General features: G+C 45.3%; 1 protein-coding gene and 1 long non-coding RNA gene across 9 annotated transcripts in view; both read right to left on the bottom strand.

Moving 5' to 3' along the window:
- Window positions 1-9,872, bottom strand: part of COL23A1 (collagen type XXIII alpha 1 chain) — a 375,676-nt gene extending 365,804 nt beyond the window's left edge. For 4 of the 8 annotated variants that reach the window (XM_085013695.1, XM_085013696.1, XM_085013701.1 and 1 more), the window contains exon 1: window positions 9,398-9,872. In XM_085013695.1, coding sequence (XP_084869821.1) covers window positions 9,398-9,682 — 285 coding nt within the window. In that variant the 5' untranslated portion in view covers window positions 9,683-9,872. The remainder of the gene's footprint in view (window positions 1-9,397) is intronic. The other 4 variants (XM_085013700.1, XM_085013697.1, XM_085013698.1 and 1 more) reach the window with 4 other exon arrangements.
- A 3,293-nt stretch (window positions 9,873-13,165) lies between these two features.
- Window positions 13,166-15,952, bottom strand: LOC146405564 (uncharacterized). The gene is made up of 2 exons (XR_014837992.1): window positions 14,863-15,952; window positions 13,166-14,210 (listed from the first exon to the last, which is right to left on the bottom strand). It is a non-coding gene; the product is annotated as an uncharacterized LOC146405564 (long non-coding RNA).
- Window positions 15,953-21,406: the final 5,454 nt, after the last annotated feature.

Genomic DNA, 21,406 nt, shown 5'->3' with positions numbered 1-21,406 from the left:
ATCATGCAAAAAGTTAAATAGTCCTTGTTTTAGGGTGGTGGGATTATCAATCACATAAATCATGTTAAAGCAACATATATCTTGGTTATTTCAATTTTTAAAAAGGAAGGGGAGTTCCCGTCATGGCTCACTGGTAATGAACCCGACTAGCATCCATGAGGATGCCAGTTTGAAACCTGGCTTCGCTCCGTGGGTTAAGGATCTGGCACTGCCGTGAGCTGTGACATAGGTTACAGACGCAGCTCGGATCCTATGTTGCTGTGGCTGTGGTGTAGGCCGGCAGCTGTAGCTCTGATTCAACTCCTAGCCTGGGAACTTACATACGCTGCAGGTGTGCAAAAGACAAAATAATAAAATAAAAAAGAAGGAAGGAGAAGGGCCTCCCTAAAATAAAATAAATAAAAATAAAATAAAAAAAGGAGGAAGGGGAAGGGGTTCTGAGCAGGCACGCTATTTCCCAACACTTAGGTCTAACATCCTAGATAAAGGAGGTGACCACAGCCCAGCAGCAGCGGGAGCTGAGCTGCTGAGGAGCCGAGGAGCCAGGAGGAAAGGATTTAAAGAATTCTATCTGCCACCAACACCTAACAATGCCTCGTGAAGGGCAGGGGTGAGCATTATTAAGAGAAAAGGGAGGAGTGTGCAGAAATGTGTGGCGAAGGAGAGGATTCTCCCTGAAAGGGTAAGATTATACCAAAGCCCCGTGGGGCCCTGAAACTGAACAGCAGGATCAGGTGCTCGGAGCTCAGCCTCAGCACAAGCTCTTCTGTTCAGCCCTCCCTTCACTCCCCGAATTACTACAGCTCCTCCCCACAGGCTGAGCAGTGCTCTCGGCTCTACCCGACGTGTAAGACGTGTAGGGAACTGAGGGTCCCAACCAGCCTGGGCCACAGCTAGCAGGAGGCGGTGGCTGCTCTAGGCTGAATGTTAACCCCGCCTCCCCCGCCCCCAAGTCACGTGTTGAAAGCTAAGCCCTAAAGTGATGGTATTAGGAGCCGGGTTCTGGGAGGTGATTAAGACATGAGGGTAGAGCCCTCATGAAAGGGATTAGTGCCCTTATAAAAGGGACCCCACAGAGCTCCCTCCTTCCTCCTACCAAGTGAGGACCCAGTGAGAAGGCGGCCGTCTATGAACCGGGTCTTCACCAGACACCAAATCTGCCAGCTTCTTGATCTTGGACTTCCCAGCCTCCAGAACTGGGAGAAATTAATGTCTGCTGTTTAAGCCACCCAGTCCATGGTATTTTGCAACAGCAGCCCAAACAGACTGAGGACAGTGGGCTTCTGAAGGAAAGGCAATATAGGAGCAGGGGAGCAAGAGGTACAAACCACAAGGTATAAAATAAGCTACAAGGATATACTGTACATCTCAGGGAATATAGCCAATATTTTATAATAACCATAAATGGAATATAATCTTTAAAAACTGTGAATCACCAGAAAAGAAACTCGTGGACTTGGAGAACAGACTTGCAGTTGTCAGGGGGAAGGGGGAGGGAGTGGGATGGACTGGGAGTCTGGGGTTAATAGATGCAGACGATTGTCTTTGGAATGGATAGGCAATGAGGTCCTGCTCTGTAGCACTGGGACCTACATTTAGTGACTTGTGGTGGAGCATGATGGAGGATAATGTGAGAAAAAGAATGTATATACATAGATATGACCGGGTCACCTTGCTGTACAGGAGAAAATTGACAGAACACTGTAAATCAGCTATAATGGAAAAAATAAAAATTAAAAAATAAAAACTGGAATCACTATATCGTACCCCTGTAACTTGTATAAGATTGTACAGCAACTATACGTCAATGAAAAAAACCTGCTCTAGGGACTTCCCGGGTGGTACATTATATTAAGGGTCTGGTGTTGTCGTTGCAGCAGCTTGGATCATTATTGTGGTGCCAGTTCGATCCCCGGCCTGGGAACTTCCACATGCCTTGGGTGTGGGGAAAAAACACCACCACCACAAAACGTGCTCTAGAGTTACAATCAATAAGTAAAATTAAATACTAAAGACTGGTCTTCTGACTCCTTGCCCAGAGTTTTCCTCTTCAAACTCAGGCCCCTCAAGGCCACCAGAACACACAGCACCAGGCAAAGTTGGACAACTTCCTGGCCACGTGCACCTCTCTACTCCAGGTCACCAGGACTCAGGATGCCCTGCCAGACTCTCAACCAGGCTGAGAGGAGCCCCTTCCTTAAGATAACACACGTCTGGGGAGAAGTCTCCCTGGGGAGCTGGGCCCTGGAGGCAGGAGCACCCTGACTGCCCTTGGCTGGATGTGACACACACACAAAGGATGGGGAGGGCACGCCTGTCCTTCTCTCTCCTCCTTCTGAGGCCTCCTGCTGCCCTGAGGGAGCCCAAGCCAGGCCTCCCGCTCAGTGACGCCTCTCCCTCATGAAACACGGACTGTAACCTCTGTCTTCCCAACTCGTGGGGAAGTGTTAAAAGTTCAAGTTATCCTCTGATTTTGTTAAGATCACATTTTATAAGTGCATTCTATTCAGAGAGAAACACAGATTCAGATACGACCACACATCGATCCATGTGTTGAATGCAATAAACACCTACAGAACAAGTACCTACCAACTGACTGCCCATCCCAGTAGACCAAAAATCCTTCAGCTGGATTTCAAGCCAACGAGAAGAGCTTCTCCAGCATGCGGCCCTTGTTTGCTGCCCAAGGCTCTCTCTTGCTATTCCTTGGATGCTTACCTGCTTGGTTTTACCTTCTTCCAACAACACTCCAAACTGCCCTCTGGGGACCATTCTCTACTCCTGGTCCTTTCCGCTCCAGTGGGACACACACACCAGGATCAGAGAAGATGCCCAGCCCATCTCAGTGATGGCACGTAATCCATATTGATTGACAGTTGAATCCAGGGGCTCCAACCAGGATTATTGGGAAAGAAAATCTCTCACGCTGAGGATATGGACCTGGGGCTGCTGGCAGCTGCCCTGACACTTTATGCGAAGGGTGAGGGCATCCTTGAGAAATATGGGGCTGAGACTAAGAAAGACAAATCAAGGCACCTCTTGCTGAGGCTGAGCAGACACTTCCCCAGATGTCTCAGTTACTCAAGCCAATAAATTCCCTTTTTAACCTTTTTTGTTCTATTCATGGCATGTGAAGTTTCCCGGGCCAGAGATCAAACCTATAAATATAGTAGCGACCTGAGCCACAGCAGTGACTATGCAGATCCTCAACCTGCTGAGCCACAAGGACCTCCTAAATTCCTTTTTTTTTTTTTTTTTTTTTAGGGCCACACCTGTGGCATATGGAAGTTCCCAGGCTAGGGGTCAAATTGGAGCTGTAGCCGCCAGCCTATGCCACAGCCACAACAATGCCAGATCCAAGTCATGTCTGTGACCTATGCCACAGCTCACGGCAACGCTGGATCCTTAACCCACTGAGTGAAGCCAGGGATTAAACCTGTATCCTCATGGATACCATTCAGGTTCGTTACTGCTGAGCCACAATGGGAATTCCCTAAATTCCCATTTTAATTAAGTCAGTTGGGGTTGGGGTCCCATCACAACACTGTCTGAAGGTACAAGGATCCAGAGGCACCTAGAAAGATGGAATCTAATAAGATGATGCTCAATGAAGGTAAAAGAGATACTCTGCTCTGGGGACCACAATTCTAAGTTCTCACACTCTGGAAGGAGATTTGGAGGCCATGGTAGATATGGCTATTGAAAAAGTCCATGGAGTTTCCATCATGGTGCAGTGGAAATGAATCTGACTAGGAACCATGAGGTTGCGGGTTCAATCCCTGGCCTTGCTCAGTGGGTTAAGGATCCGGTGTTGCCGTGAGCTGTGGTGTAGGTCGCAGATGCGGCTTGGATCCCGCGTTGCTGTGGCTGTGGCATCGGCTGGTGGCTACGGCTCCAATTAGACCCCTAGCCTAGGAACCTCCATATGCTGCAGGAGCAGCCCTAGAAAAGGCAAAAAGACAAAAAAAAAAAAAAAAAAAAAAGAAAGAAAGAAAGAAAGAAAGAAAGAAAAAGTCCAGGGGGTGTGTGAGCAGCAGGGACAGAGAGGCCTCGGTGTACCTCCTGGCATGCCTCGTGGATACAGGGCACCACGTGTGGTTTCAGGAGGTACAGATCTCCTTGGTCCTCTGAGCAGCTGGGCCCATTGCCTCCAGCTTCTTCCACTTACTGCAGGGCGATTCGCAGGTGTCATCATTTCTTGCGATGATCATGATGTGCAGAAAGGGTTGGAAAAACTAGGTCCTAGAGGCCCACCCCAGTGTAGGCCACCCCAGCCAGTGGCTTTGGGATCAGAACAGCATGTGCTTAAGGGTTAAAGACCATAAACAACAGAGCATAGGACTGTGCCAGAGAGAACCCCAAACGCATCAACCTTGCCTTTACCTATGGCTGGAGACAGAGCTGGAGAGCAAGACTCGGATGGAAACGGAAACTTTTGTGGCAGAAGAGTGATCCCAAAACATGGGGCAGTTATGAAAACCGTGGCAGGACAACAGACAACTGCCCCTCGCCTCTCATCCTCCTCTAGGGTAACACGCTAGGGCACCCCTCTGACACAGTTGGTGGCTCCCCAATAGCTATTTACAAGTTCCCTGCCTCACTAAGCTGCAATGTTATTGCCACGGGCAATATGCCAGACTCAGAGGACAAAACAAGACTGAGCAAAGCCTCCTGCAGCCACCCCATCACTCTTGCCAGTGACAGGATGAGGGTGATCGCAGGCCCTGGTTCTGGCTGGTGGTTATAAAGAAAGTCCCCTGACTCCAACAACAAAAAAAAATGCCACCTGAGATGGCTTTGTTCCTACTCTCTCCCCTTCTACCCTGGCTGTTTTTTCGTTTTGTTTTGTTTTGTTTGTTTTTTGTTTTTGTTTTGTTTTGGGGTTTTTTTTTTGTCTTTTTCTAGAGCCACGCCTGCGGCATATGGAGGTTCCCAGTCTAGGGGTCCAATCAGAGCTATAGCCGCCGGCCTACAGCACAGCCACAGCAACGCCAGATCTGAGCTGCGTCTGTGACCTACACCACAGCTCATGGCAAACGCCGAATCATTAACCCACTGAGCAGAGCCAGGGATCGAACCCACAACTTCATGTTTCCTAGTCGGGTTCGTTAACCACTGTGCCATGATGGGAACTCCCTACCCTGGCTATTCTTCTGTGAAGACACAAACTTGGAGCTGCAGCAGCCATCTTGTGACCATGAGAAAAGGCCAGGAAAATGGCAGGCACTGACCTGGCACCCAGCTGTGGCCAAGTCACTGAACTAACCCAGGATCTGCAGGCTGACTTCCAGGCATCCCTGGTTACGCAAGATAAATTCAATGACTGTATTGTTTAAGGGAGTAGACTTGGGGATTCTGTTCCTTGCCATCAAAAGCAGACTTACCAACACTCTCCTCTACATTCTCTTATTTGCTCATCACTACACAGGTAGTTGTGACCATCTTATCAGAGAAGGGGAAGTTGAAGAAGTTAGATGCCAGATCTAGTAAACTGTGGGACTGAGACCCTAAGTATCCTCTACCTTCTCTGCCCGCTGGTATAAATTCATTCAGTTTATAGATTCCCCAACTGCAAGAACAATGCTGCAAATCTTCAAAGCCCGTGTGTAAAAATCCAATTCACTGATTCCAAAATATGTTTGTGAAAGGGACGCCCCAACAGTTGGCTCGTTCCAAACATGCTGCTATTGGAGTTCCCGTCGTGGCGCAGTAGTTAACAAATCCGACTAGGAACCATGATGGTTGCAGGTTCGATCCCTGGCCTTGCTCAGTGGGATCCAGCGTTGCCGTGAGCTGTGGTGTAGGTTGCAGATGCGGCTCAGATCCCGCGTTGCTGTGGCTCTGGCGTAGGCCAGCAGCTACAGCTCCGATTGGACCCCTAGCCTGGGAGCCTCCGTAGGCCGAGGGAGCGGCCCTAGAAAAGGCAAAAAGACAAAACAAACAAACAAACAAACAAAAAAAAAAAACCTAAAAAAAAAATGCTGCTATTATTATAAAGCTCTCCCAGGTTATTGCCAAAAAACCAGGACAAGTAAAAGAAAAGAGTGGAGAGATAAAGTGAGCGTGCCAGGAAGTAATTGGAAAGAAACTTTCTTGGTTTGGGAGCCAGGAAATGTCAAGGAAATAAACGTAGCTATGATTTACGCTCCATCTCCAGTTTGCCCTGGGATTCAAAAACTGGCATTTTTATTAACATGTACACCAACAGAGCAGTCCTGACAAGTGACAAGCTGCCACAGAGGCCAAAAAAGCTACATTTGATTCTGGGTTTTATGGTAACTTCACTAATATATGTAGCTGCTGGTAGGGAGGAAAAGGCTTGAATTTTACCCTAAGTCTCTAGGTTTTTCATGTTTTCAGACTGATTGGTCTGGACAATGGAAGACCAATAGCCAACAATAAATCCATTGTAAGCTGGAAATAGTTTCCTCTGAATACAACTAAATATTTCTTTAATCCTTGCATTAAAATTTTTACTGTAGCATGGCAGCTATTTTATTTACGCTAAAATGTCAGCTTTTGTAATACTGTACCTACAGGTATAACTAACGGGGGGGGGGGGGTTGATTGCCAAGGCGGGATACTTAAAGTACTTTAAAAGCATACTATCAGATGCTTGTTTGGCATTTATATTTTTGGGTCATACTGAAGATACTATTGTTAATGACTCTTGCTCAAAAATCTTGCTTTCATGTTCTGAAAACCATTTCTTTTATTTTGCACCCTGGGAAGGCTCTTTAACAATCATGAGTTATCATGAATATTCCTTTTTTGGAGCTTCTGTATCTATGTTATCAGGCACATCAGCCAGTCCCAAAGAAGTTATTTCAGTTCTGTTCCCAAGGGAACAAAGGCAGTGGGTCCCATATTAACAGTGGCTTTTGTTGGCTAATTTTTTATTTATTTTTTCTAACATTAAAGTAGTATACGGTTGGCAAGGATTTCTCTTCTTTAATTTGGACGTGGTTTCTGCCTCCAAAACTCTGAAAACAAGCTTGTTGGTAAAAGAACAAGCTGCAGGCGACCTCATATACACAATTACTTCAGCACGGGCTGAAAAAAATGCGTCACCGAGAACAAATTAGAACTGAAAAACATGTTCAAGCACAAATGTTCTTTCTTTAAGAGATTTTCAGTTCATTATTTATTTGCCCTTCATCTCAAATCATTTTTTAAAATGATCTTCACATCTATTTACAGCTAATTACCAGCCCCCCACTATGCTCCTCCTACAATCCCCTCATCTCAGGGTCACCGGCCAGGCTGTGTACACTTCCCAGCCAGCGACCTTTGTGAGAAGAAGGGCTAGGAGCAGGAACAGACAGGTGGGCACCCTGGGAAAGAGATGCCTTCTCGCAGGGAACACCCAAACAGCCACAAGCTCAACCCCAACTACATTCACAGTGTGGCATCTCAGACGCTCCAAGCTGAGACTCCTCAACCCCAAGCTTGGTTAGCTGGTAGCACGACGTGCTGAGGTGTGTCCTATACTAATGGCAGCCTGTTGAATAGCCTAGAGAATTTCAAGTAGAAATCCTAGGATTTGAAAATTGCCTTGCCCTTTCTAATGAATAGGAGAGAAGGGGGGCAGATGGGGAGACAGAGAGAAAAAGAATATTCTGCCCAGTAAGTCCTTGGAAGCAGGATGAAACCCCTGCAGTCTCTCCTGTGATCTGCACACAGTTCAAGACTTGAGAATCCACACTTGTAAGAAATGGCAGCTTTCCCAGGAACCCCACCTCACCCCAAGAGAAAGGACACAATTTGCGAGTGCCTTGTAAAAGGTTTGACAGGGATTTCTCATTGACCCAATCAAAGCTCACCGTTTATTTTTACTAAGAGGGGGCCCCCTACTTGAAAGAACAGCCACTGTTAGAGCACCAACAGGTAGAAATTTTACTGGTCCTCCATAAATCAATTCAATGCCCTAGTCTCTAAGGATTTGCCAAAAAGATAATGGGCTGTAATTAGAAGCCATCACCAGCAGGGCTCCTGAGCCATTTCTGAAAGTCTGCAGGCATTTTTCTGAAGAATGTAGGAAATCATTCCAGGAAGCAGCAATTTTCCCCCAAACCAAGCTAGAAGAGATTTAATACTGGCTTAAATTAAAGTGAGACGAAAAAATAGGTATGGTGAAAAAGAAGGCATGATGCACTCTCCTCCTGTTCCCCCAAAGAATCGGAATTAACTCAACAGTGGACACACAGCTCAACACACTAGTAAAGATCACAGCTGGGTACAATTCAGGAGAAGTAGTAACCAGCCTGCCCTCTTTCTCCTCCACTTTGAAACACTGCGGTGCTTTTCATACTACAATTGAGGATGCCCCTTTGGGGAATATGCTTGGGATCTTGGGGAGCCCTCTTTCCCAGGAAGAAGAGGATGGCTCAGGCAAGGGAGGCCAGCACAGCCAGAAGCGCTCCACAGCCCATCACCACGGTTCTATGGGGAGCAGTCCCGGTGCACAAAAGGTGGAGTTTGGATGAACAAGATGGGTGAGGGGTTCCTGGTTTGAAGACACACAGCAGCGAGTTTAACAGAAGTGAGTCTGCCAATGCAAATGCAGGGAAATTTAGGATCCGCTGTGTCCAGATTGCCCAGGTGGCGTCAACTGGAACCAGAATCTGGGTTTTCGGGCTCCAACTGTTTTTTCTTCCTCCCACTCTACCAAGTGAGATTGGCACACACACACACACCCCCCACACACATGGCACACACCCCCCCCACACACACACACACACAGGTCTCGGATGCACGTGGGGTGCGCTGAGCCCAAGCAGCCCCAGGCAGAGCACAGCATCTCCAAGATGGAACTATTCCAAAACACTTTCCTGCGGGCGGGGAAGGCAGACCGGGCAAGCTAGATTGACCACGTCCCTCCAGAGGCCTCTGTCCTGGGGAATGACTGAGGTTTCCCTCCACCGTGGCCGCCGGTCTGCTGGGGGTCCCACGCCTCTCCAGGTTCATCTACTTTGGGAAAACGAGCTGCTCCTGGTGACAACTCACTTGACACTTCCCGCAAGAGCCTCTTCATTTTCCCGGCACAGATACGAAGTCGGGCGCTCAACGCTAACTAGAAGCCACCCGTCAGAGCGCACACACCCGCGGAGACTTGCCCCCCCCGCCCCCGCCCTGATGTGTTATTTCAAAGTCCACAATCTTTCCTCTTCCTCCCCCTGCTGGTCCCCGAGACTGCCCTTCTAGCTCGATTTTCCCGCAGGCCGACCCTGAGGCTGGAGCGCAGATAGCAGGACCCCTTGGGGGCGGGCACCCGGGTCTGCTGCCCGCGTGCAGATGGTCCGGACGCACTAGCGCGCCCACAGCCTGCGGGCGACCCCGCCGCAGTGAGACGCCTCCCTGAGCAGAGACACTCCCCGCCCCACGCGCGGCACCTTACCTCGCGCAGCAGGCGCTCCAGGTGCGGCTCCACCCAGGCAGGCAGGGCATCTGGTGGCTCCGCGCGCCGCAGCAGCTCCCGTTCCTCCTCGAGCGCCGCCACCCGGCCCTGCAGCGCGGCCGCCTGGACGCCCAGCAGCAGACAGGCGGCCGCCGAGCCCGCGGAAAGCAGCAGGCACAGCGCGCTCACCGCCCAGGCCCCGGCTGCCGTCGCGGGGCGCCCCGCGCCACCGCCGCCCGCCGGGCCGCCCTTCCGCACGCCGCCGGCGCGCTGGCCGGGACCCATGGCGTGCTCGTCTCGCGTGGGCGCTCGGAAGGGGAGGTGCACAGAGCGGGGATCGCGGGCTGAGCGTGCGGAGAGCCCGAGGCACGAGGTCGGCTGGGTGCTGGGCTTGGTCTCCGGGCAGCAGCGGACCGCGGCTCACGCCCCCTTCCCAGCCGCCAGCTCCTCCACAGCGGCCACTTTGGGCAGTTTCCTCTATGCAAATAGACCCTGCCAGAAAAGGAGCCGAGACCCACCCAGGGGAGGAGCGGCCTGGCCGGCCCCGCGCGGCGAGGGGCGGGGGCGGGAAGAGAGCTGGCTCTTCCGAGCCCCCGGCGCGCGCCTTGTGGACCCCGCGCGCCACGCGCCCCTCCGCCTTCACCTGCCCCGGGCCCCAGGCGGCACCTACTCCGGGGGCGCACCTCTGCCGACTCCCCAGACCGGGTCCCAAGTGCTCTCCCAAGAGGTATGAGGTGCGCTTACTGACTCAGAGCGTCTTCTGCAGCCCACCCCTGACTGCGGCATCTTTCGTGCGTACGGAAAATTTCCTTCAACTTGTGAATTAACTTTTCTGACACTTTTTTTCAAAAGTTCGAAACTTCAAACCCAGTGGAAAACTTAGTTAATCCGTCCTAGGTGATGCCCTAGCGCCGCTTGGTGGCGGAAAGCGACCTCTTGAGCACTTAGAGACGCAGAGTCTGAATTGCGCCAAACGAAAAGATTCTCCTTAGAATTTTTATACTCCCGTCACTTATTAGTGGCCAGACACGTGGTGCTGGAAACAGACGTTGTAAGACCTTGTTCCTGACCTAGAGAAGGCTTCTATTTGAGATTTTAACAAATGGAAAAGATAGGGGGAACAAACTTCAACTTTGTTGAGCTGGTGGCTTAATTCTGTAGTGGAAGCACAACTTGGCCCAAAGTAATCATCCAGTACGCACCACATTTAACCTACATTGCTATTCTGATGCAAATGTACACCACAGGGTTAAAGTAGGAAAGCCTGAAGAGGAATCAAGTGGCCCAGTTTTTTTCAAGGAATAAGACAAAGCTGGAAGTCAGGCACATTCTCTGCTGGCTCAAATTCCTACCAGGCATGGTATATCCTAAGATGGGTCCCCCATAACTCTTCCACTAACTCCAGTAATACTCAAATAAAAACAACAGCCTAGCCTGGATCTTTGTAATTTGGGCAAACACACAATTACTTTTGAGAAAAAGACCTGTTGTATCTTCCCTCTTTGAGTATCTTTTTATTAGACTCTGTGGATGAATTACTTATCTCGTAAAACTGTTGAGGACCTTCAGCTGACATATTCTTCCTTACTCTCTTAATTCAGAGGGGAAAATTACTTCTGAGATTGAAATAAAACAGGAGTGGTTGGCATCTCACCTCAGCAACTGTGTAGCTGTGACTTTAAGTATATTGGGGCTACAGTTAGGTTATTACACAGAGATAGGTCCTGCTAAAATCGAGTGTATGCCCAATAAATAGCCCTCAAAGTACTTGCTCAGCAAACTGGACTGTCTTCTTGGAAAAAAGGTCAACACTGTACTACAAGTTGTCACTTCACTCTTGCTACAAACACATAGGTCAGTTTGTCCATCACCTGTATCCATTGTTCACTGGATTCAGAAGCTTCTGTATATGAATCAAGCCAAGCTCATTGGTCCCTTTGGCCTTTGCCCTTGGCTACTGCCTCACTATCTGAAATATCCCACTCTCAGATATTTGAACAGCAAGCTCCTCCTTCAAGTCAAGGTCCTCAGGTCCTTAAACCTCAGTGTCACTGCAAAACCCTCCCATATTGTTCAATCTAAGGAGACTTCATTCACAGTCCTCAGAAGGATTACTCAGGGGATCATTTATCACCGTTTGAAGTTATCTCTCTATTATCCCCTTTGTCTTGTTCACCACTGTTTTCTCAAAGAACAGTAGAGGATCTGGCAAACATTTGTCAAGTGAATTAAGGGAAGGTGAAAATATGTTTACTATCTACAACTCATTTTAAAAGGCAAGGAAGAAAATACTCTGTCAGCTGGGGTCCTGGAGGAAATAGATGGCATCTTCAGATGGAAGACAGCCTGTCTGAATGTACAAATTCTTCATGTGGTGGGGGTGGGGAGCAGATTACAGGAAGCAAGCAGGGGATGTTGAAGACACACTCTGGGGTATCAGCAGAGTGAGGCCATCACTACCTCCAGCTGAAGGGGAGAAAAGGAACTGTTGTGGGAACCCTGTGAATGCTGGATGCTGTACAAAGGTCCAACAGGAGCACCATTTCTGCAAAACCATGCCTTGGAAAGTAGAGAGCTAAGGGATAATCTTTCTCTCCTTCTGCTCTCTGATCTGCTGGACCTCCCACTGACCAAACCCACAGGACAAGAGAGCCCAGATGATGCAGTGCAAAGAGGAGAGAGCAGGGTCAGAAGGGTGGAGCGATCTGTAGGGGATGGGGTAGGGTGAAGAAGAAGCCTGCTGCATTCCCTAACATGCATATAGCATTTCTCAAGGTTAGTCTAGTTACTGCTGCCTCTGAATGGCCTAACCTGCTAGCGACAGGCACTAATCCTCAGGGTGACCAATTGACTACTTGGTAGCAAATCGACTGCTTTGGACTCCTTTCATCCCAGGAAAGTTGGCAATTTGTTCCCAACAGGGGTAGATGGCTGTTCTAGGTATGGGCTTGTCTTCCCTGTCTGCAGGGCCTCAGCCAGCGCCACTCTCCATACAGACTCCCCAGTCCACAGGTATGGAGCCCTGTACAACGTTCAACCAGGGAACCCACTTTATAGCAAAGGCAGTGTGGGAGTGAGCCCATGACCATGGAATTCACTGACTGTACTACGTCCTGCAGCAGCCAGCCTCACAGAATACTGGCACTGCCTTTTGCAGAACAGGTCAAGGACCAATGCAGACCTCAGAAGGCAGTATTCAAAAGACTGCAATGCCATCTTTCAGGATTTGGAATATGCATCAAATGAGGGACTTCTACATGTGCTCTGTTTCCAATAACACCTGGGTTCAGGAGCCAAGGGGTAGAAGCAAGAATAGCCCCGTTTAGCACCACTCACCCATGACTCACTGGGGGATTTTGTGCTTGCTGTCCTCGCAAACCTGGGGCCACGGAGTTCCCGTCATGGCTCAGCAGTTAACAAATCTGACTAGCATCCATGAGGATGAAGGTTCGATCCCTGACCTTGCTCAATGGGTTAAGGATCTGGCATTGCCGTGAGCTGTGGTGTAGGTCGCAGACATGGCTCAGATGCTATGTTCAGACCCATAGTCTGGGGACCTCCATATACCTCAGGTGCAGCCCTGAAAAGCCAAAAAAAAAAAAAAAAAAAAGAAAAGAAAAAGAAAAATCTGGGCCCTGAAGGTTCAGAAGTCCTAGTTCTCAAGGGGGTTACATTCGTTCATTTTGGCAGGTAACTGACTGTCATCAGCAGGAAGAGCAAGTGCAGCAACCCAGCCTGATGATTGTCAAGGGCTCAGACTCTTCAAGATAAAAGAGGCATTATAAAATATTTTATTAGAGGGCTTATCAGACACAACTTAGAATAGATTTACAAGGAGATCCTGCTGAATAGCATTGAGAACTTTATCTAGATACTCATGTTGCAACAGAAGAAAGGGTGGGGGAAAAACTGTAATTGTAATGTATACATGTAAGGATAACCTGACCCCCTTTTTTATTAAAAAAATAGTAATAAAAATAAAATAAAATATTTTATTAGAAAGGCAAATTATTGGAGTCAAATAGGGTTGATAACCACTGCAGAAGATCATAAGTAATGTTAATGAAAAGTTTCAAGTATGTTTAAAATGCTCTGTTTAAGAAGGCAGGGTACTTAATCTTTTTTTTTTTTTTTAATTTCCAACAAAAAGATTTTAAGCTTTAAGGCTTAAAGGAATAAACTTCAATTACATCAGGAAATTATTACTTAAAAAAGGCAACATGAGGGAGTTCTCTTGTGGTGCAATAGGGGTTGCATTAAATCTGTAGGTTGCTTTGGGTAGTATATCCATTTTAGCAATATTTTTCCAATCTGTGAACATGAGATATTCACCATCTTGGTAAGGTTTATGCCTAGGTTTTTTTGTTTTGTTTTGTTTTGTTTACACAATTTTAAAAAGAATTTTTAAACTTTTTGGATGTTTCAGGAGTTCCCCTCATGGCACAGTGGTTAATGAATCCAACTAAGAACCATGAGGTTTCGCGTTTGATCCCTGGCCTAGTAACTAACTATATTAGAATTCTTATTATTTAAATATCTTCAAAAGATAATTGATAACTTAAGGCAAAAACAACAATGTATTGAGTTCCCTTTGTGGCTCAGTGATTAACAAATCTGACTAGGAACCATGAGGATGCGGTTCAATCCCTGGCCTCATTCAGTGGGTTAAGGATCCGGTGTTGCCTCGAGCTGTGATGTAGGTCGCAGACTTGGCTTGGATCCAGCTTTGCTGTGGCTGTGGTGTAGGCCAGCAGCTGTAGCTCTGATTTTTTGTCTTCTAGGGCTGCACTCGCAGCATATCGAGGTTCCCAGGCTAGGGGTTGAATCAGAGCTGTAGCCGCTGTTCTACACCACAGCCATAGCAACGCCTATCAAATTACTCAGGATATTTTTCACAGAACTAGAAAAAACAATCCTAAAATTCATATGAAACCATAAAAGACTTAAAATTGCCAAAGAAATCCTTAGAAAAAAGAACAAGGCTGGAGGCATTATCCTCCCAGAATTCAAACAATACTACAAAGCTACAGTAATAAAAACAGTGCAGTATTGGCACAAAAACAGACATATGGAACAGAATAGAGGGCCCAGATATAAACCCACACACTTATCATCAATTAATATCTTCAACAAAGAATGCAGTATGGAGGTTTCATGAAAGACTAAAAATAGAATAAACATATGATCCAGCAATCCCACTCCTGGGCATATATCCAGAAATGACAAAAACTTACCTAATTCCAAAAGATACATGCAACCCCAATGTTCATAGCTGAACTATTTACAATAACAGAACATTGGAGTTCCCACTGCAGCTCAGCAGAAATGAATCTGACTAGCATCCATGAGGATGCAGATTTGATCCTTGACCTTGCTCATTGGGTTGAGGATCTGGCATTGCTGTGGCTGTGGTGTAGGGCAGTGGCTACAGCTCTGATTCAACCCCTAGCCTGGGACTTCCATACGCTTCGGGTGTGGCCCTAAAAAGAAAAAAAAAAAATAGCAGGACATGGAAGCAAACTAAGTGTTCATCAACAGTCGAATGGACAAAGGTGTGTGTGTGTGTGTGTGTGTGTGCGCACGCGCGCATAATGGAATATTATTTAGCCACAAAAAAGGAGCAAGATGCCATTTACAGCAACATGGATGGACCCAGAAATTATCATACTAAGTGAGGTAAATCAAAGACAAGTATCATACGTCACTTAAATGCGGAATCCAAAAAAAATGATACAAATGAACTTACAAAACAGAAGCAGACTCACGGACATAGAAAATAAATGTATGGTATGATATCAGTTATAACTGGAATCTAATATCCAGCACAAATGAACATCTCCTTAGAAAAGAAAATCATGGACTTGGAGAAAAGACTTGTGGCTGCCTGATGGGAGGGGGAGGGAGTGGGAGGGATCGGGAGCTTGGGCTTATCAGACACAACTTAGAATAGATTTACAAGGAGATCCCGCTGAATAGCATTGAGAACTTTGTCTAGATACTCATGTTGCAACAGAAGAAAGGGTGGGGGAAAAACTGTAATTGTAATGTATACATGTAAGGATAACCTGACCCCCTTGCTATACAGTGGGAAAATAAAAAAAAAATTAAAAAAAAAAGAAAAGAAATGTATGGTTAGCAAAGGGCAAGGGGGAATATTAGGAATTTGGGATTAACAGATACACACTACTAATATAAAATAGATAAACAAGGACTTACTGCATAGCACAGAGAACTATATTCAGTATCTTGTAATAAGCTATCATGGAAAATAATCTGAAAAATATACATATATATATATTCAGTTTTTTCTATATACATGTAAACATATATAACAAAACCACTCTGCTGTATACCTGAAACCAACACAACATTGTAAATCAACTATACTTCAATAAAAATAAGTAAATGTCAAAGATGGTGATTAAAAAAAAAAGCCAAAGTTGGGAGAAAAAAAAAAAAACCTTTTCATTTATATTTATAATGGGATTTTTTTTTTTTTTTTTTGTCTTTTTGCCTTTTCTAGGGCTGCTCCTGTGGCATGTGGAGGTTCCCAGGCTAGGAGTCGAATCGGAGCTGTAGCCGCCAGCCTATGCCACAGCCACAGCAACGTGGGATCCGAGCTGTGTCTGCAACCTACACCACAGCTCACGGCAACGCCAGATCCTTAACCCACTGAGCAAGGCCAGGGATCGAACCTGCAACCTCATGGTTCCTAGTCAGATTCGTTAACCACTGCACCACGACGGGAACTCCAATAATGGGAAAAATTTTAAGTCACAGGAAGGGAATGCATGGGAACTCCTCCAAATCTGCAATTAATCTTTAAAGAACTAGGCCTGTTAGGTGACTGCCTCAAAGGATATTTAGGGTGCTTTCAAGTCTTTATAATTAAATCTATGTTTAGCCTTTCAGTTATATATAATTTCTCCCGAAAATTGCAACATTTAAAAACAAACTTAGAATTCCCATCCTGGCTCAGTGGTGACAAACCCTAGTATCCATCAGGACACAGGTTTGATCCCTGGCCTCACTCAGTGGGTTAAAGATCTGGTGTTGCCGTGAGCTGTGGTGTAAGTCTCAGACATGGCTCGGACCCCACATTGCTGTGGCTATGGTGTAGACCAGCAGCTGCAGCTCTAATTCGACCCCTAGCCTGGGAACTTGCATGTTCTGCAGGTGTATCCCTAAAAAAATAAAATAAAATAAAAACTAAAACTAGCAAAAGAGTAAATATAAGACATTCTTGATAAAAAACAAATTTCTTTGAAAACTTTATTCCCCCTTCCAATTTCAGTGAAATGCCACTAAAATTTACTATTGCTAGGGGTCAAAAGTAGAATTGTTGATAATTTTGTAATTCCTAGTGCCATAAAGAGGAAAATCATTACTGGGAAAATAAAATCATGAAGTCACCTGGGTTAAAGCATTTATAGAAAATAAAGTAACTGCTATTTACTAGTGCAACTACTAAAAGTCAGGTAACCTCCTAGATGTTCTTAATCACCCTACAACATAGATATGACCCCTAAGTAATTCCAAGTAAGGAAGTAGTTACTTTAACTTACTTCTCCAAACACAAGAGATCTGGGACTAAAGCTGGAACAATGATGCTAAAAAGCCTGAGTCTTTTAATTGATAGGTAAGAAATGAACAAAGAGGGCTGGATGCTTCTTTACACTGCAGTCAATCTAGAGGCTTGAATAGATTCAAGTTCAATTTTTTTTTAAAATCTTTTTATCGCCACACCATGGCATATGGGGGTTCCTAGGCAAGGGGTCAAATTGGAGATGTAGCCACCAGCATAAGCCACAGCCTCAGCAAGCCCAGATCCAAGCCAAGTCTGCAACCGACACCACAGCTCACAGCAATCCTGAATCCTTAACCCACTGAGCAAGACTGGGGATTGAACTCAAATTCTCAAGGATGCTAGCCAGGTTCTTTAACTGCTGAGCCACGATGGGAACTCCCCATTTTTTTTTTTTTAAAGGCAATGTTACCTCTGCACATCCATTGGTTGTCAGTCTGAGGTTCAGCCCAATCCCTTCCTTATAAAGTCCTCTATCAGTTTTTGCCCAATGCTTTTTAGCATTCACTGATAATTGGTGCCTGACTTTGTTTCATAGAGTTATAACACAGTGTATTTCTAACATCCCTTCTGTATTAGAAGGAATTCTATTAAAAACTTTCTTTTATTAACTGTTTATGGATAAGTGGGAGCTAGAGGAATGGACACCACTCGATGAAATACTGAATATGGGAAATTCTCTGATGATAAATGACCAAATTTCTATTAGCAAAGAAAAAGAAGAAAAGGTACCTGAGCCAAATTACTTAAGTTTGGACACAACTGGGTACTAACAAATTAACTTAAAATGACTTTTCAGACAATAATGAAGCTTTAAATAGACTCTGGATTTTGCTAGGTGTGATGATGGCATTACTTTTTTTTAAAAACTCATCTGTTACAAGGTATACAGTACAGAAATATGTGTGAAATGATATATTATCTGGCATTTGTATTTAAATACAACAGGAAAATAAGGTAGGGAACAGATGAAACAAAATTTACAAAATGTTTTTAACGTTGGAAGCTGGTCTATATGTGTTTAGAGGTTCATTAGTCTACTCTACTTTTGCATTATATTCTTAAAAATTAATCACCAATACAGAATTAGCTCCAAATGACTCAAATTAAGTATATTTACACCAAAGGGACTGCCTCTTTTAACTATTTCCCAAAAGTCTGGACTAAGGAGTTGTAAAACTAACTTCTTCTTAGGGCCACACTTGTAGCACATGGAAGTTCCCAGGTTAGGGGTTGGAGCTGCAGCTGCCAGCCTATGCCACAGCCACGCCACATCTGAGACACATGCCACAGCTTGCAGCATCCAGATCCTTAACCCATTAAGGGAGGCCAGGGATTGAACTCACATCCTCAAGGGTATTAGTTGGATTCTTAACACCCTGAACAGCAAAAGAACTCCTAAAACTTTTTTTAACTTTACCTTCCCTTTATAAAAAAACGAGACAGGAATTCCTGCTGTGACACAGTATGTTAAGGATCTGGCGTTGCTACAGCTGTGGTGGTAGCAGCTGCTACTCAGATTTGACTCCTGGCCCCTAACTTCCATATGCCATGGGTGCAGCCAAAGGAAAAAAAAATAATAATGAGGCGTTCCCATTGTGGCTCAGCAAGTTAATGACTCAGTGTTACCACCAGCTGCCATGTAGGCAGCAGGTGCTCGGATCCAGTGTTGTTACAGTGTAGGCTGGTAGCTTTGATTTGACCCCTAGTCTGGGAAATTCCGTATGTCCCAAGTGTTGTCCTAAGAGAAAAAAGAAAAGAAACAAGGGAGTTCTCTTGTGACACAGCAGGTTAAGGATCCAGTGTTGTCACTGCAGTGGCTTGGATTACTGCTGTGGTGTGGGTTCAATCCCTGGCCCAGGAATTTCCACATGCCACAGGAACAACCAAAAAAGAAAAAAAGGAAAAAAAAATTAACCGAACTTCTGATTAAGGATTTAGCTGAATAGCAACCTCTCAAAAATCATGATTCAATGATCAACCCTTTTAAGAATTAAAATTTTTCCTATCTAAAAAAAAGGGCGGGGGGGGAGTTCCTGTCGTGGCTCAGCAGAAACAAAATCTGACTAGTATACCTGAGGATGCACGTTTGATCCCTGGTCTCACACAGTGGGTTAAGGATCCGGCATTGCCGTGAGCTGTGGTGTAGGTCACAGACACAGCTTGGATCTGGACCCCTAGCCTGGGAACCTCCATGTGCCCTGCACGCGGCCCTAAAAAGATTTTTTTTTTTTTTTTTTTTTTTTTTGTCCTTTCTAGGGCCGCACCTGTGGCACATGGAGCTTCCCAGGCTAGGGGTCTAATTGGAGCTGTAGCCACCAGCCTACACCACAGCCACAGCAACGTGTATTTGAGCCGTGTCTGCGACCTACCCTACAGCTCCAGCAACGCTGGATCATCAACCCATTGAGCAAGGCCAGGGATTGAACCTGCAACCTCATGGTTCCTATTCAGATTTGTTAACCACTGAGCCACAACGGGAACTCCAAATTTTTTTTTTCTATTAATTTGCAAACATGCAATCTACTAAGCCAACAATTATTGACTATATACATATAAATATATATATATTTCTTTTTGCCTTTTTTAGGACCACACCCTCAGCATATATAAGTTCCCGGGCTTGGGGTTGAATCAGAGTTACAGCTGCCTGACTACAGAACAGCCACAGAAACACCAGATCCAAGCCATGTCTTCAACCTAAGCCACAGTTCAAGGCAACACTAGATCCCTGACCCACTGAGTAAGGGCAGGGATCAAAAACCCACATCTTCGCGGATACCAGTCAGTGTCTTTCTGCTGTGCCACAACAGGAACTCCTGACACTATTCTTTTTTTTTTTTTTTTTTTCCCACTGTACAGCAAGGGGGTCAGGTTATCCTTACATGTATACATTGCAATTAGTTTTTCCCCCACTCTTTCTTCTGTTGCAACATGAGTATCTAGACATTGTCCTGACACTATTAATACTAGTGATTCACAAATTCCTCTAATTATATTATGGAAATATAACTTGTCAAGCAAAGCAGCCGGATGTTTAAGTTTAAAATAACTTACCTGCGCAGAACTTTGTGGAAATCAGAAATTTCAAACTGGAAAGGATTTAAAAAGCTAGGTCACCTGAGTGTTTCTTCATTCCAGGATGCCAAGGTTAAGTCAAACTATAGGTAACTGCCTATCTACTTAAAACAGAGTGTTTTTAACTTTTAACCATTTTGATGGTTGAAGCTATATATCAACTGCTACAGAAAAAAAGAGGGGGGAATGTTAGTAATAAAACTTCTAGACATTACATTCATGGCATCCTAAGTCATCTCACAGAACTGTGAAAAGGAATCTAACTGAAGTTTTTAGCTCAGTAAGGTATATTATTACAAGAAGGCACAATGCTACAATCTAGGATACCTGAGTTTTAAGTCACAATTCAGACATAATTATTGGGAGCCCTGGCTAAGTCATTTCTAATTTCTCCAGTATCTAGCCCTTTAAGATTATTCAGAGGGATAGCTTTCAATTGTATATACTATAAAACTTCACCAGGTAGTTTGCTACTGTCAACCGAGTAATAGCAGAAGTCAACTGTATTCACCTACTCCAAAAATCTTGATGAATGCATGGATGAGAACACTTGAGAAAACAAGCAGTAGCAGAATACACTGGAAATGACCTATTTAGCTGCACTGCTAAAACCAAGTTTGACATCAATGGAATTTCTAAAAATAGTACACTATAAGGTATCAAATCATTAGGGAAAATACCCAGTTATGAACTACCCATATTTATATATTGGCCATTCTAAATCTTTCCCATCAGTGAAGCTACTGACACTGTCAAATAAAAACCTGGCACTTTCAGAAAAATGAGTTCAGAAGTACAAGGAAAAAGGCACTTAAGAGGAGGAAATATTGGCAAAACATTCTAAGTCACCTATACCTAAAAAAAATAAATAAGGGTAGGAACCTGAGCGTTCACAAAGATGGGAAGGTTACCAGTAGATATTCATGATACCAGAGGTACCATTCTCAACACTAAACATTTCTTCTACCTAATGAATTGACATTTCACTTTAACTCCTAAAATTCCATGAATTAGGCCTAAGAACTAAAAAATACCCTAGTGAAGAATGTAAATACTTTTCAGAAGGGAAAGGGATTAGTAATCATTAATTTAATAAGAAATGTGGATATTTTCTCTTTCCTCCTATGTCCTGAGATCAACTACTCTGAGGGAACAAGTTTCTGATGGGGAGAAGGTAAACAATTCAGGGAGTTCCTGTCGTGGCTCAGTGGTTAACGAATCTGACTAGGAACCATGAGGTTATAGGTTCAATCCCTGGCCTCGCTCAGTGGGTTAAGGATCCAGCATTGCCATGAGCTGTGGTGCAGGTTACAGATGCGGCTCAGATCCCGCATTGCTGTGGCTCT

Source organism: Sus scrofa, chromosome 2 (genome assembly GCF_054392235.1).
Source record: "Sus scrofa isolate SSC_HxYL_T2T_F1_AM1 chromosome 2, Sscrofa_HxYL_maternal_Yorkshire_Landrace_v2.0, whole genome shotgun sequence".
Taxonomy (NCBI): Eukaryota; Metazoa; Chordata; class Mammalia; order Artiodactyla; family Suidae; genus Sus; species Sus scrofa.
The sequence above is the reverse complement of the archived record's forward strand: the minus strand, read 5'-3'. Positions and strand labels throughout refer to the sequence as shown.